Genomic DNA, 16,720 nt, shown 5'->3' with positions numbered 1-16,720 from the left:
TATTAATTTTTCCAACCTCACTATTGCCACTCCACCAGAGCGGGAAGAAACAAACCGATCTCGCGTTGGGCAAGAGAAGAAATACGTCCCTCAAAAATTTCTCTACAAACGGCTCGCTTATTTGTACATTTCTCTGTATAGCTTACGACTTTTGTCTACGGTTATCTGTCGACGGCCAACCCAACATACCCGTTTTAGCGGGACTGGCTGTTTTTTTCACTGGGTCGCAAATAGCTCAGTTTCAAGTCTCTCACTTAGTCATCTCCAAAAAAAATCCAAAAAAGGAAAAACCGCCCCAAATGGATAATCTCGCCAACGACACCAGAGACCTCAAGCTGGATGACAACAATGTCCCAATCGGCCCTGCCCCTCCCCCGGCAGGAGCCGACCTCTCCACCATGTTCCCCGGCCTGCCAGCCGGTTACAAGGTCAACACAGGCATGACGCTCGAGGAGACGATCGCCGACTTGAACAAACACCCGCTGTTCATGACCGAGCTGGACGACGCTGAAGAGAACGAGGAGCTTGCCGCTTTGCAGTCTCTTGCCTATGACGGCACGCCTTTGGAAAACGGCCTCAACTTCAAGGAGCAGGGGAATGAGTGCTTCAAGGCTAAGAAGTGGGCTGATGCGAAGGAGTTTTACGGGAAGGGAGTCCAGATCTTGCAGGCGGAGGAGTTTAGACGGAGTAAGGGGATCAAGAAAAAGGTTCAGAAGCAGCAGGAGGTGGCGATGAGGAGCGAGGAGGAGCAGAAGGCTTTTGAGGAGAGGGAGAAGAAGAGGTTGGCGGGGAATGATGGGTCGGGGGTTGTCAAGGAGGATGAGAAGACAGCGACAAAAGAGGAGTATGAAGAGGTGGAGGATGACCCCGAAGAAACGCAAAAGGAGAGGACGCTGTTGGAGCAGTTGTACGTCAACCGGGCGGCTTGTCATTTGGAGCTGAAGAACTACCGGTCTTGCACGTTGGACTGCGCGGCTGCGCTGAGGCTGAATCCGAAGAACGTCAAGGCCTTTTACCGGTCTGCAAAGGCGCTGTTGGCGGTGAACAAGATCGTCGAGTCGGATGATGCTTGCGCGAGGGGGTTAGAGATTGACTCTTCGAACGCGGCGCTGCAGCAGCTGGCCAAGGAGATCATCGCCAAGAACGAGACAGTGACGGCGCACAAGAAGGCCGAGGAGAAAAGGGCGGCTGATGCTAGGAGAAAGGAGGTGCTGTTGAAAGCAGCACTGGAGGCTAGAAACATCAAGACGAGGTCGACCGGGAAGCCGCCTGACATGGAGGACGCGCATGTCCAGCTTGTTCCCGACCCGCTGGATCCCCAGAGTTCCCTTTCGGTGCCGACGATGCTGCTGTATCCTGCCGACTATGAGAGCGATTTCATCAAGGCGTTTAACGAGACAGAGAGCTTGGAGCAGCATTTTGGGTATGTGTTCCCTCTGCCATGGGACAGAGAAAACAAATACACGGCGAACAATGTCGAGTGCTACGTTGAGACAGTCAGTGGAGGGTTGGCAAAGGTGGGCAAGAAAGTATCACTGCTCAAAGTGTTGAGCAGTGGCAACGTGGAGATTGTGGATGATCTACTCAAGATTTTCGTGGTGCCCAAGGGGAAGGCAGAGGGCTGGGTGAAGGACTGGAAGGAGAAGAAGCTTGGGAGGAAGTAGGTGATACCCACTGATCGTGACATCAAAAGGAGGCTGTAGTTGAGGGTTATGTGCCCAAAAAGAAAGGCAATGCTCCAATATCATTATGCCACTAACTGAAGACTCTCGGGCACGCCCATCTGTAATTATTCACCTACACCAGTTCAATCAACTACACGTCAGTGTTCATGACAAAACCCTCGTTTCCAAGCCATTTCATGCTACAAACTGATGTTGTACTAGTCGATGTTCATCTTCTCGAAGTTCCATGCTCGTACATCTGCGTGAACTAAGAACTAATAAGCATCTGTTTCCACACAGAAGAGAACAACAAAACACAAAAAACGTCAAGAAAACCAAGAGAAACGGTTCTTATATAACACCCCAAAAGTCCCTCCTCTTCTCCTGGTTCTCGGTCGCAGTCGCGGATTTTGGCGTTGGCATACTTTTTTCTTTATGCTCGACTTGGGGCTCCTCCTTATCCTCCATCTTCGTGTCATCAGATCGCAACTCTTGAGCCCTGGGCGAGGAAGAAAACTGATTGATCGCCATCCGTCGCTGTGTTCTCTGGAACCTCCTCATTTGCCTGCGGAGCTCCACGCACCGGGGCATCCCGCAGCGAACGAGGTGTGTGTGCCAGTTGAAGACCTCCCAGTTGCCGCATGCATCTTCGCCTGTGAGGGTAGAAGACGGAGATTAGTGATGAGCGATACGGAGGCAATGTTTTTTGCGAAGAAACTTACAGGACTCATAGGACATCTCGACGAGGTGGCCACATCGCTTGTCGTGGCGTTCTTGGATTTCGCACATGTTGGGTGTTGCAGCTGCCTTTAGTGTTGGTGGAGCTGCGGAAGCTCCGATAAGGCTGCGTGGCTGCGGACGCAGCTAACGGTCAAAGAATTCTCGGTGGTAATTGTTGTCTATTTGAGTACACGCGCCAATTCCGTGTGACTTATTGAAGGTGTGGGAGGAGAGGGCTTTGATGTCGTGGATTCGATGCAAGAGGTCCGTTCCACAAGGCAGGATGCGACAACGGAAGCTCAGGATTAAAGGTTTTTGTCCCAACCAGAGATATTATACCAAACGGTGGGAGCTTGCTTAAGGTTTTGAAACGGACAATTGGTGCCTCACACAGAAGAGGCGTTGGGAGTATGGAGACGCAAAATCCGGTCAACGCACCAGTTGAGGCCTGGGGTGAGTATTTCTGCCGAACAGTGCCGCGATACTCGCCATGTCGCAGTGATATTCCAATAAATAGCAATCCTGTTAAAGCAATCACAGCTCTCGACGATAGTGTTCCCATGCCATACCCCAGTTGTTAAAAATAAGGTAGTTCAAGATGACGCATGGGGCGGCGCCACTAACACACGATGAAGCTTCCATCAGATATACTGATGACAATTGTAGGGATGGAAAAAACTGAAGGCTTCTTCTACCACATGAATTCCTCATTTTTCCAATGCACAAATTGTCTATGTTCGGCGGTTTGATGGCAATATCATGAAAGTGGAGCGATGCCGGACTTGAGCAAGTTACCTTGGCAACGCCCCTTTTCCAGTTCGTGTTGACATGCCACGGCTTCCAACACCACCGCACAAAACTTGCCAGTAAACCCCAAAACTTCTAGAATCGTATCTCACAAACTGTTATAGGGCTAAAAGAGTCAAAAATAATCTCTTCAAATCATTGGCTGCCCTGCCAGGCAGTTTTCAACCCGAAATTTGAGAGGGCGTGGGCTCTGTCGAACAGCGGACAAGAAAACTGGACGAAGAACTTGTGCAGTTCCCTTACTTAGAGCTTGAGGCAGGAGCTTAGAGCTTGAAAAGACAAACTGCTCGTACCCTCAACATTTTCAGAGGTAAGTAGACACTCACCTCCATTCTTCTCTATCACTTCCTATTTCTACTTGTACAAGACACTAAACTCTGCATAACCCTACAAGATCCTGTCGTGAGACCCCAGCACCTGCATCTCACATCTGTACAACCGATTAATCAACTCATCTCCCCATCTCACCCCACGTCCCCCCAACCATTCACTTCCATTCTTAACAACTGTAACCAAGTTCAAAATGTAACTCCAACCCCTTTGCAGTGACTCATCAGCATCGCATCAGAAACACAAAGTTCCATCATTCGTTCTGTGTGCCGAACTTCATTGGATATCGTTCTTCTGGGTTTTACCCTCCCCCGGCCCGGCCCGATGAGAAGAGTCAAGGTAAGGTACCTATGTGATGGGTTTCCAAACAGGTGTTCCACCGCAGTTAAACACCTACGCGCCTCATGTCAGGTCATGCACGTCATGGAATGTCGTTCAAGATTTTCCTTGTTCCTGCTCATTGAGCCTCCAGCACAGCCTGATAGCTTGTTATGACGGTGACTATTTGCAGACCTAGGAGGGTGGTTGAATTGAATGTCCAAAAAGCAATATTCGTTCTACCTGATGTTTGTCACCTGCCAGAGAAAGAGAACCGATCGATTGTTTGTATGTTTGCTTTCGCTACTCGCTAGATAACCCCATCTAATTGGTATTGTCAAAAGAAGCACCCACCCACACACACACACATACACACACACACACACATACACACACACACATACACACACACACATACACACACACATACACACCGGGCCAAAGTCCTCTTCGTGTTTGCCCGGCGGCGTCTAGCTTTTCGTTTTCTGTTCCTCACCCAAAAAACTTCCCCAGCAGCAATGCCAAATATTCAAGAATTATGAAAACGAAGGAAAGAAAACAAGAAAAGACCGATAAGCATAGCCATGAACTCAGGTAAAATATGCAAAGAACAAGCAGTAACATTCCAATATCAATGCTCGCCAACCGCCTCGTGGATAAAAAACCCCCAAACCGAAGCGCCTCCTTTTTCTTTTCTTGTCCCATTGCCTCGAAACACCAGAAATTTCCCTCAACCTTTTGCTCATACCATGAAATCCATACTCGACAAAACCAGCCCGAGACCTGGCTCCCCAAATCCCACCCACGTGGCAGGTGGTGTTGGCTATTTAGGTAAAAATGAAGTAGTGACATGTGGAAGATGAGAATGAAGTGGATAATGACTTGAGCAAAACCCCAGGAATACTGGCAGTGTAGCGTAAAATGAACATCGAGAGCAGCAGCCAAGTTTCATCACATCAGCTCAGAACCCTCCTCCTCTTTGACCCTCCCCTGCGCCTGGGACTTACATCGTCGTTGCAATCATCATTGTCTTCGTCGTCGGCGTCAGAGGAGGAGGACACGGACCTGGTGGCCAGTGAATTGGGTGTGGAAGTCACATTGGCGTCACCAGCATGTGGAGATGACGGTGTGCTGGCGTGCTCCATCTTCAAATCAGCATCCTCGCTCCATACCCTTGTCTGGCCGCCGCTGCTGCACGTAGGACTGCCGATAGTCGTTACCAGACTGCTGGAAATAGTATTGCTCTCGCCTTTTGGTCCCACACCTGAACTCTCCGGAATGGCATCATCTTGTCTCTGCTCTCGCTCCTGTTTCTCCTCCTGCTTGCTCGTTTTTTCGCAAAGTCGCATCAGTGTTAGCGCAGCATCCTCCTCCGAAGCCGGCCTAACCGATTGCATACTCGGGCTTAGGGATCGCGAGGCGGGAGGAAGACCACGGAGTTTGGGGTAAGGACTAATATCCGGCCTTTGGTCAGTTGCGGGCGTGGAGTGACTGCTTGTAGGCCGCTCGATCTGATCAAATGTCCGTTTATTCGCACCAAGGCTTTGATAGAGACTTCGAATGGGTGGTAACGTATGCGCGGGACGCTCGTATGGTCGTGCAGTAGTATTTTGAATGGTGGGGGACCGTACGGCGTGTTGAGGGTATAGTGATGGAATACGTGGAACTGCCGAGAGCCATGGATTGGCTCGAGATCCGTAGGACTTGTCTTCAATGTTGTTCCTTGTCCACGGTTGCGGATAGTGATAGTGTTGATGCTGCGGGCGACGCTGCTCCCGTTCAGTAGATGGATCAGAGCGATACGATGGATACGGCCGTGGAAGGTTTACTGGAGTCCATCTTGTTGGAGTGTTCATTGGTGGTGGACGGATACCAGTCCCATATCCGCCGGGCATGAATTCGGTGGGTGTATTACGACTGTAGATATCAGGCGATCCAGCATAGAATTCGTGGTCTGCGTTACTATGCGGACTCAAAGGCATCGGTCGATCGTAGTCTATCCGGTTGCTGTAGGGCTCGGCGGCCAGCCGGGGCGGTCGTGGACATGGTCGAGGACTGACGCTGCGAGACATGCGTGGACTGAGTAGAGGGCCACTGCGTGGTGTTGGAAGATGTAGCAGTCGCCTTGCCTCCAGCCTAGCTTTGGCAATGATGTCGGGATCGATGACCATGTGTTTGTAGCCAGGCATACCTTCCCGAATGCACTCCGAGGGGAAACTTGGGCCGAATAGGGGAATCAAGGCACCTGCAATCTGGTAACAGAATGTTGCACAGACAGCCTTGGCACAAGAGTATGGCATCCAGTAGCCTGCGACATGCATTAGCATATCTATCGTAGGTAATCTCTCGTGCATAGCATACCTTGGGCGATAATAGATCCCCCAGTGATGCTGTGCGTAATGTCCTTGAGCCCTGGGTTCTGGTTGAGCATTTTCGCAGGAGTAGTCTAATGTAATCAGCAAATTTCCCTCCTCATCCAGGACCGAGCACCGGAACAAACAAACCTTCCCGTATTCAAGACACTTGAAGAATGGAGTCATGCGCACGAGGCCAACATTGTAATCCCACATGACGGTGTAAGTGTTGTCTGATCGAAGGCGACTGTCCCTGGGAAGTCTAAAAGAGTACTCGAAAACTGTCAAAGTCAGTACAGGTATCCCGCGATGCAGTCCGGACTTCTTGTTGGTTTACCTTCGAAGCTTTCTCGCCCGGTCTTCTGATAGAAGTCTTTCTTTTGGCTGTGGTAAGGAATCCGGCGGCAGTTGCTCTGAATCTCCCGCAGATCTGACACATGGAACCTGTGGACCTCGTGGAGCGAGGTTGCATCCAGGTCCTCGAACGGTGGATAGTTGACCATGCCTCTGACTGCATGTCGAGCTGGTCTGGGATCGTCTTGCATGTTTGCTGTCCTGGTCCCCGGCCTGTCGGGTGATGGTCCTGATGTAAAGGCGACAGCTGGACGAGCTGAAGGTGAAGCGAATTGACTGGGTCGAGAACTTGGCAACGGAGCCCGAGGAGGCTCCGGGTTAAGAAGAGAGGCTACTGATACCATGGCGGTGATATGTTGTGGAGATGTCTCGCGTGCCTCGCTCGCTACCACTGCAACTCTTGGGGAGAGAGATGGGAGGGGTAATAAGGGTGGCAGGCCTAGCGACTGGAGGGGACACAATCACCAAGTCAGACAGTGCTTGCGTCTGTGGCTGAGAGAGACTTGATGTTGGAAACCCATTCCCTTTCAGGCTACAAACAACAAAGCTCACGCAGAGCACCCTCGCAAGCTGGGAAGCCTGTAAATACCCCTTGAGGCTCGCACACAGCAACAAGGAGCTCGGGTGTTGCCTTTCTTTTCTTGACCACCGGCACGCAGTGTCATGCAGCCGCGAGAGACAGATTTCGTCCGCGCAGCGTTCTCGATGTGATTCCTTTGTCCGGGGCATCCAGGGATTCGACTTCCTGGCGAGTAGGGGTTTGTTTGGTCTTCCCACCGCTCTTTGCTCACCTGAGCAAGAGCCCAAATGTGAGAAATGACGGGGAAAAGGCGGTCGATAGCCCGATGAATGATGGTTCAAACGATGGCAGCACGCTGAGAAATAGCTGGAACATCCAGAGCCAGACGGCGAGGCAGACCGGCTGGATTGGGGTGCCACTATGGTTTTGGTGACTGTGTCTCCTGTCGGGCTATGTTCGGCACGAGATCATAGGTCCAGATATGCGGCAGGATTGTGGGAACACACTGTTGAGAGAGCCGTAAGATAGCCACACTTTCCAAGAACAAGGTTTTCGGTATTAGCCCTCGTAAACTTTTGCGGTTCCAGACACTCTGCGAGAAAGATTGGAGTCGAGTGAAGCTAACACAACACATCCCAGAGGTGTTTGTGCCTCAAGTGGATATCAACACCAAAAGGCCCCCGGAAGTTGTCTACATGTTCCGCCAAAGGCAGAACAAAGAGGTTTGGGGAGGCAAGTGCGGTCCATGAACTTCTCGCAGGGACAGGCCTTGTTCGAGAAGCCCTGGGCAGGAGGGAGACTGTCGGATGGCTGCAGAAGGGTTGCCGCTGAGATTGTTGGCTTATTTGGCTACTCCGTCGATGTGAGCGTGTAACAAAGAGAAAATAGGGAGCATCATCGTCGTCTCATCTAGCACCGCAATCCCAAGTGATTAACTGACTCGACACACGTGGCCGCTTTACCTCTGTCGCTAGGACGTGTTTTGATAGCTCGTTTCAGGGGATGAAGAGCCCGTCAGCATTTGGATCTCTTGCTGCTGATGCGTAATAATTGGCCGTCAGATGACTTGTTTTAGAGGGACGCCCCGACGACCGTATTGCCTGTCAAATTGATTGCTTTGAAGTCATCCCAGCCCAGGAACCAAGAGGGGCTGCCAGGCACCCATAACTTTCCCAATCGAAATGGCCATATTGCAACTCGATTCCGTGATATTCCATGCCTCTTCGAGAAGCCCGAGAGAAAGACAGGAGCAAATCCTTTTCCGCAATATTCTCCGCCGAGATTCGCCGCAATACAGCGGAAAAGAGCATCTGTCAAATGCACTGTGCCTTGCCAACCCACGAGCTTGACCTTGTACAAGTTTGCACCGAAAAAGTGTCCGAAAGAAGTACAGGTGTTTTGCTGACCTGCTGTCCACGTTGGCGATCAGGCATCCTTCCTCTCAACAAAAATATTTTCTTCTGTTATCGCCCTTCAGGTGGCTAGGACAGGGAAGGGAGAGCGAGCCGGCCCAAATTTGACATACTGTCAACTGGACGAGTCAAAGTCAGCCAGCGAAGTGATGAAGTTCAAAAAAGATGTGGCGCAAAGGCTGGCGACAGATAGTGAGCAGAACCAGAAAGAGGTGCAATCCTCTGGCCAGCTCTGTGCTGTATACCCTGCTTCGGCATTGACGAAGATCGGGCGGCCCCATTTCGCCCAAACTCAGGCGACAGCTTCTTGTCGTATGTTTAGGGCTACATGGAGCCCTCGACTCTCGGCCGCTTAGGCATGCTCAAAGCCCGCGGCGACGACTTCTGTGAGCACCCGCTGAGCCAATACACAACAGTGTTCTGCCCAACACAGACAGTATGGTGCCTCAAACGGATGCACAGAGCCCGAAGAAGGCCCAGTGAAGTCGCCGGCGGACAGGAGAAGTGAACCTATCGCAGCAGTCATAGCAGACCTCGCCGATCACAGTTCTCGCAATGCCGCGCCGGCAGAGGGTGGTGGAAAGGCCCGCCCCCAATTTAAGAGCAACCTAGGCCGGTTTGCAAGACTGAAAGATTGACCGGATATGCCGAGACAATCTACCGGTTCAAGTGACGACCAGAGCCCCCCATAATCTGGTGTTAGTGTATTCGAGACACCCCCTGCCAAACTTGGCGTTCATAGCCACTCGAAGACAGTACCATCATTGGGGAGATATCAGGGACAAGCAGACTGATGCCCAGTCCAGTCCAAGGAGACCCCGACTGCCAGTCTGCCAGCCGGGAGCATCACAGTTCAGATGTGTAAAATACTGTTGAGGTCTTAGACGTGTTACCGAGCGAGAAGGGTGCCCTTCCAAAAGCCTTTACACGCCGTTGTAAGACAGCTCCAGCTGTCACTGTCACGGCTGTACGCAGCACGTCGGGGCATTGGAAGAGAAGCCTGTATCCGCCGGATGTTGCAAGCAGACGCAAGGTGCCACAGCATTGCTGGTATCCAGAGCCGCGACAGCATCCCATTCGTCACGCGTAGAGAGTCTCGATCCACATCGAAAAGGACTGTCTGCGAGGAGGTACAGACAACTCCACAGCCTCGTCCCCCATAGAAGAAGCCAGGGCCCGCAGTCCTAGATCGGATTGGTCCTGGAACAGATGCGATATGGAGGCGACCGGACGCCGGCATACCGAAGCGGAAAGCATGTAGCTGCCGTGGGGTTCATTCTCGAGACCCGATCCAAACAATTGCTAGCAATGGTTTTGGGCAGGCTGGGGACTGCCAGGCTGGGCCACAGCAATCTAAATTAGCATGGGCGGCGGCGAGTACAATTCACCAAACGTGGCTAGGGGCGCACTGAACTATACAACATGTAACCAGCGTCTCGAGACTCGATATTTTTGTGCGGGGTGGGATACCCATCCAATATGTAGAAAAGAGCCGATGGGTAGCCTTGAATTCTTGAGTCCCTTGGAGCATGGGCTTTGCAAGAGAGCACACAAAAACGGGATGCCGGTGGTGGTCGTACCGCTACTCGCTTGTCGCAGCTGGAAGTCGGACCAGTCGGACCAGTCTGTGTGGACGAGCAAGGAACTGGCAGTGAATCAGGCGGAGAAAAGAGACGTGTACGATTCCGGATTTCGCCAAAGAACTGCAAATCTGAGCAAACAACTCGGAAGCTGGGACCACTGAGGTGAGGTGGGTGGGAACCTGGAAATTCATCTGCATCATGTGTCGACGCTGAAGTCACAAATTTTCGTTGGTGCCTCCACGGTAGGGTCATCTGGCTATCCATCTTTTGGGGCCTTCTGGCAGTTCCTTCCATTGAGGCCCTTTGGGTCACTAGGGCCAGCTCGGGAAGATGAATCATGCCAGGAAGTGTCGAACTGAAAAATGGAATGTCGTTCGTTCTTCGGTTGCCCGTGGTTTGTGCCTAGATGGGTGAAAGGAATTGTGTAAAATGATTGGCTAGTCACTAGATGGAAGGCTCCGTTGCCTCTTGTCATCTACCACCTGCCAGACACTTGGGTGCTCCTAAAACTTGGCAGAAGTGGGGCTACTGATTCTTGTTTTGCCAGGCCTGAGGCACCACAAGCCCCGACCCCACTTTCAGCAGGAAGTCGCGTCTCGTTCGCGTATGGTGCCTGGACACGGCATTGAAGACCCTAGTCGAGGAAAACTCGCCCTACGAAATATTGAACACAACGCACAGCAGGCTCGCAGTACACCCACCACTGAGACCACGCACAACGACGACTTTGTTTACCTGCGGCCGGCTACACTCGCCACAACAATCCCTCTTAACTCTGTCTTGTGACGCGACCCCTCCATTCCTTCTCATTTTGCCTACTCCCTTCGACTCGACGACAAACGCTGGGCGATTTGATCGAGGCCTCTCGCGGAATCTCTTTTTTTCGCCATTGTTGCGTCGTGTGGTGTCGAGACTTCGTCTTATTTCGACCCTTTTCCACCTTCGAATTTTGCATGTACCAAAGAACAAAGCCTTTGCTCTCCCTCTGCCGCCCCTTTTCACGTTGCGCTAAAGACTTTGCGACGCGCGACTTGAGGAACGCGCCTCCCAGGTCATCGCCAACATGGATTCAGACGTGGAGTCCGTCTTTGACACTGCCCAGAGCGAGTCTGACGGATACTCACCAGAAGTGGTACGTATGTTTCCTGGTGCCCTTCCCTTCGTCTTTGAACTGGTTTTGCAGACTGCATCTAGTCTGGTTACCCAGCGGTAACTCGGCGGCAGCAGAGGATCGCTCAGTTGAAGCAGCAACTCTGAATACTGAGCTATTCTACCAATACAAGCGCAAGCAACAGCAAAGCTAACAACATCTGCTACAGAAAACAAAAGCTAAGGCTGCGCCGAAGAAAGCGCCTGCCGCGAAAGCTGCCAAGATGGTCCAAACCAAGCTCACGGTCGGCAAGGCGAAGGCGGCGCCCAAGAAGAGAACGAAGCCGGATAGCGATGATAGCGATGACGATAGGCCTCTCTCCAGCACTCCTCCGATGGCTAAGAAGCAGAAGAAGGCACCGGCGAAGAAGTCCAGTGGCAAGCCACTGGCTGAGATCGAGAACGACAGCATGCTGATCGACGATGAGCCAGCCCTGGCAGCTGCCTCCAAGTCCTCCAAATCCGCCACCGAAACATACCAGAAGCTCACGCAGCTCGAGCACATCATCAAGCGCCCCGATACCTATATCGGGTCCGTTGAACGCACCGACCAAAAGATGTGGGTTTTCAACAAGACGGAAAAGTTGATGGAGAATCGTGTTGTATCCTTTGTTCCTGGTCTCTACAAGATCTTTGACGAAATCCTTGTCAACGCCGCGGACAACAGCCAGCGCGATGCCTCCATGACCTTTCTCAAGGTGACCATCGATAGCGAGACGGGTGAGATTTCAGTCGAGAACAACGGCAAGGGAATCCCGGTTGAGATGCATCAGAAGGAGGGCTGCTATATCCCCGAGCTTATCTTTGGTCACCTTCTCACCGGTTCGAACTACGACGATGATGAGAAGAAGACGGTCGGTGGTCGCAACGGTTACGGTGCGAAGCTTACCAATATCTTCAGTTTGAAGTTCACTCTGGAGTGCCAGGATAGCGTCAACGGCAAGCGATACAAGCAGACCTGGACCGACAACATGTCCAAGATGGAAAAGCCCAAAATCACAGCCAACAAGACCAACGACTTCGTCAGAGTGACCTTCCTTCCGGACTACAAGAGATTTGGCATGGAGAACGGCATTGATGACGACTTGGAAGCCCTCATGTACCGCCGTGTGTACGACATGGCAGGCACCATGGCCAGCGTCAAAGTCTGGCTGAACGGGGAGCAACTCAAGATCGCCAAGTTCAAGGGCTATTGCCAGCTATACGCCAAATCAATCGCTGCCGAGCGGGGTGACGTTGTTCCCGAAGGCGAGAAACCTACTGCTGCGAATGTAGAGTATGAGGAGGTCAGGGACAAGGGCAGAACGTGGCAGGTGGGGTTCACTGTGTCAGATGGTTCGTTCCAACAAGTGTCCTTCGTCAACAATATCGCCACAACGTCGGGTGGTACACACGTCAACTACATTGCCGATCAAATCACCGAAGCCCTTCTGAAGGAGCTCAACAAGAAGAAGAAGGGCCATGGTCTCAAGCCGGCCAACTTCCGCAACTACATCTTCATCTTCATCAACTGTTTGGTCGACAACCCTGCCTTCACCTCCCAGACCAAGGAGCAACTGACGACCAAAGTTAGTGCCTTTGGTAGCAAGTGTATCCTGAGTGATGCCTTTCTCAAAAAGGTCCAAAAGTCTGAAGTCATCGCCAACATCATGGAGTTTGCTGAAAGGAAAGCGGATAAGATGCTGGCAAAATCGGACGGCAACAAGCGTGCTCGTGTGAGCAACGAGAAGCTTGTCGACGCCAACTTGGCGGGCACCAAGCGTGGCCACGAGTGTACCCTGATCTTGACGGAAGGTGACTCTGCCAGAGCATTGGCCGTTGCTGGTCGCGCTGTCCTGGATCCGGATCGCATCGGCGTGTTCCCTCTTCGTGGAAAGATGCTGAACGTGCGTGACGCATCGACCGAGCAGATCATGAAGAATAAGGAAATCGAAAACATCAAAAAGTTCCTGGGTCTGAAGCACAAGCAAGTGTACACCGATACCAGGGGTCTCCGATACGGCCATTTGATGATCATGGCCGATCAGGATTTGGACGGCAGTCATATCAAGGGCTTGCTCATCAACTTCCTTGAGGTTCAGTTTCCTTCGCTGCTGCGCATCCCCAACTTCTTCCAGCAGTTCATCACCCCTGTCGTCAAGGTGTGGCAAGGCACAAACCCAAAGAAGCCTCTGCGTCCCAAGTCGTTCTTCAACCTCGTCGAGTATGAGACGTGGAAAGAGAACAACAAGAATGAACTCCGGAAGTGGAAGTACAAGTACTTGAAGGGGTTGGGTAGTTCTTCGAACGAAGACGCCCAAGTCTACTTCACTGATCTGGATCGCCATCTCAAAGAATTCGAGACACTCAAGCCAGAGGAGTCTCAGATGCTTGACATGATCTTCAGCAAAAAGAAGGCCGATGCTCGCAAAGAATGGTTGGGCAACTTTGTTCCGGGAACCTTCCTCGACTCTACGGCTCAGAGAATCAGTTACTCCCAGTTCCTCCAGAACGAATTCATTCTGTTCAGTATGGCTGACAACATCCGATCGATCCCGTCCATGATCGACGGCTTCAAGCCTGGTCAGCGCAAGGTCATTTACTCTGCCTTCAAGCGCAATCTTGTCAACGACCAGAAGGTTGTGGAACTTGCCGGTTATATTTCCGAGCAAGCCGCCTACCATCACGGTGAACAATCTCTGCAGCAGACAATCATTGGTCTAGCTCAGACCTTTGTCGGCTCGAACAACGTCAACTGCCTAGAACCTAGCGGCAACTTTGGTTCCCGACTCTCTGGTGGAAAAGATTCTGCCAGCGCTCGTTACATTCACACGAGACTGTCCCCGTTTGCGCGCAAGGTCTTCTCCAAGCTTGACGAGCCCAATCTCGAGTACCAGTTCGACGACGGCAACATGATCGAGCCCAAGGTGTATGCTCCGATCCTACCAATGGTCTTGGTCAATGGTGCCGACGGTATTGGTACCGGCTGGAGTACTTCGATTCCCAACTACCACCCCATGCACATAGTGGAGAATCTGAGGCGCCGGATGGGAAGGTTTGACCCTGACGATACCGAGGAGAAGCCCTTCGTCCCCATGGCACCATGGTGGCGTGGTTGGAAAGGAACTCCGGAGCAGGAAGCGCCCAACAAGTGGCGTTTCAACGGTATTATCAGGCAAGATGAGCAGAACCCAAACGAGATCCACGTTACTGAATTGCCAATCCGCATGTGGACTGATGACTTCAAGGCTAAGCTTGAGGACATCATCCAGAACGACAAGACACCGACCTTCATCAAGGATTACAAGGAGTTCAACGACCACAAGACGGTCCATTTCATCATTGACATGGACGAGAAGCACCGAGAGGCAGCCCTCAGGGAGGGTCTGTTGGAGAAGTTCAAGCTTACCACTACCGTCTCCACAACCAACTTGGTGGCCTTTGACACTCAGGGCAAGATCAGAAAATACGACAATGTGGAGGAGATCATGGAGGAATACTACCACTACCGCCTGAAGATGTACACAGAGCGCAAGAAGCATTGGCTCAAGGTGTACCACGCCGATTACCGGAAGCTCAAGAACCAGTACCGTTTCATCACGGAAATCATCGACAACAAGATGGTGGTCAACCGAAAGAAGAAGGCTGTCTTGGTGCAGGAGCTTCGTGACCGCGACTATGAGGCATTCCCTCCCAAGGAGGATAAGAAGGTCAAGTCGCCTGACGAGGAAATGGCTGCTGAAGAGGCCGAAGATGACGACACCGCTGGAGGCGCTCGTGACTACGACTACCTGCTTTCGATGCCTGTCTGGTCTTTCACCAGCGAGCGTCTTGAGAGACTCAAAAACCAGATTGCGGCCAAGAAGGCGGAGCATGATGAACTGCAGGCTCTGAGCGAGAAGGACCTTTGGGTCAAGGATTTGGATGCTTTCCAAGAGGAGTGGGAAACGCAGCTGAAGCTGGACGATGAGATCGCCACCGGCATTCGCAGAATGGGTCGCCGCAAGTCGGACAAGCTCGGTGTAGGGAAGGGAGGAGGCCGCCGTCGGAAGGATGATGACGCCTATGAGCCAGAGAAGAAATCTAGGGCCAAGGCCGTCAAGGCTGCTCCTGTGCCTATCAAGACGGAGAAAACCCAGCAGCGGTTTGCCGAGGCGTTTCAGGCAAAGTCCAAGCCGAAGCCTGTCGCTGACAAAACCTTGCCAGATGTTGAAGCGGGCGGTGGGATATCTGATGACGATTTTGCCCTCTTGGGTAAGAAGGCAATGCCCATCAACACTAAAGTGAAGGAAGAGTCGGAGGCTCCCACAGCAACCAACGGTCGTACCAAGCGCGCGGCTGCTGCGAAGTCCAAGTATGTGGTATCGGATGACTCGGACGAGGACTTTATGGATTTGGGTAAACCTTCAGTAGATGAAGATGTGGATATGGCTTCAGAACCCGAGGAGGCCGTGGCCGAGAAGCCGCCCGTCAAGCGCGTGGCAGCAGCAGCAGCCAAGGCGAAGCCGTCATACAAGCTCAGCGACAACGAATCGGACGAGGAAGTGGAGGAGAAGCCGCCCGTCAAGCGCGCGGCCGCGGCCAAAGCAAAGCCATCCTACAAGCTCAGTGATGATGACTCTGAAGACGACTTTGAGGCGAAACCACCAGCCAAGCGTGCAGCCGCAGCCAAGGCCAAGCCGATGTATAAGCTCAGCGATGATTCGGATAGTGACGACAGCTTGAAGCTCGGTGATGTCGGTGCTATGGTCAAGGGCATAGGAGCTCCAGCTTCGAGCAGCAGCGGTGGCAGGCTTAGTCTGTTTGCCATGTCCCATTCTGGAGGTGGGGATACTTCAGTTCTCCCCAAGATGAAGTCCAAGCCATCCAAGCCCAGTCTCGACTTGGACGACCACGACGACACCAATTACGAGGCGCTCGCCAGGTCATCCCCCCTGAAGACCAAGGAGGATAACTTGGATGATTTCCTATCAGACGACGACGTTCCCGCTGCCAAACCTGCTCCCAAGGCAGCATCCAAGGCAAAGGCCCCTCTCAGTGTCGTTCCAGCACCGGCCAAGAAGCGTGGACGTCCTGCCGGCAGCAAGAGCACTAAGGACAAGGATGAGGCAACTGCTCCCAAGGCCAAGGCCGCTGTTACCAAGACCGCCAAAACAGCCGCTGCTAAGCCCAAGGCACCACATCTCTCACCAGCTGCGAAGGCGTATGCTGCTAAGAAGGCCAAAGCTCAAAAAGGCTTGAGCGACGATGAGGGCGATGAGGCTATGGAAGATGCCCCAGATAGTCCTCCCGCAGCCAGGCCCAAGGCCAGGCCTGGTCGTGCCGCAGCCGTGAAGAAGAAGCCGATTGTGATTGACAGCGATGAGGATGACTCGATAGGTGGCGGTGGTGGGGATGACGAAAGCGATGATTTCGACATGAGCGATTAGATTTGAGGATAGCGGGGAGAAATGCTCGAGTTCCTAGCTTTCTTGTTCATAATGGGGATCACATGGTTCACAGTTTATATGGGAGTCAGAGTTGCACCGGG

The 16,720-nt window shown here is 52.3% G+C and overlaps 3 protein-coding genes across 3 annotated transcripts; 2 read left to right on the top strand and 1 right to left on the bottom strand.

Annotated features, from left to right (window-relative positions):
• Nucleotides 1-299: 299 nt before the first annotated feature.
• Nucleotides 300-1,664, top strand: PODANS_1_22650 (uncharacterized protein; the record flags this gene model as incomplete). The annotated part of the gene is made up of 1 exon (XM_001906549.1): nt 300-1,664. One exon carries the CDS (start codon nt 300-302, stop codon nt 1,662-1,664), a length of 1,365 nt encoding a protein of 454 aa, XP_001906584.1.
• A 3,131-nt stretch (nt 1,665-4,795) lies between these two features.
• Nucleotides 4,796-6,891, bottom strand: PODANS_1_22640 (uncharacterized protein; the record flags this gene model as incomplete). The annotated part of the gene is made up of 2 exons (XM_001906548.1): nt 4,796-6,474; nt 6,531-6,891. 2 exons carry the CDS (start codon nt 6,889-6,891, stop codon nt 4,796-4,798), a joined length of 2,040 nt encoding a protein of 679 aa, XP_001906583.1.
• Nucleotides 6,892-11,125: 4,234 nt separating this feature from the next.
• On the top strand, nt 11,126-16,619 carry PODANS_1_22630 (uncharacterized protein; the record flags this gene model as incomplete). The annotated part of the gene is made up of 2 exons (XM_001906547.1): nt 11,126-11,191; nt 11,382-16,619. The coding sequence occupies 2 exons, from the start codon at nt 11,126-11,128 to the stop codon at nt 16,617-16,619; spliced, it is 5,304 nt and encodes a 1,767-aa protein (XP_001906582.1).
• Between the last annotated feature and the right edge of the window lie 101 nt (nt 16,620-16,720).

This window comes from Podospora anserina, chromosome 1 (assembly GCF_000226545.1).
Source record: "Podospora anserina S mat+ genomic DNA chromosome 1, supercontig 6".
NCBI classification, from domain to species: domain Eukaryota; kingdom Fungi; phylum Ascomycota; class Sordariomycetes; order Sordariales; family Podosporaceae; genus Podospora; species Podospora anserina.
The sequence above is the reverse complement of the archived record's forward strand: the minus strand, read 5'-3'. Positions and strand labels throughout refer to the sequence as shown.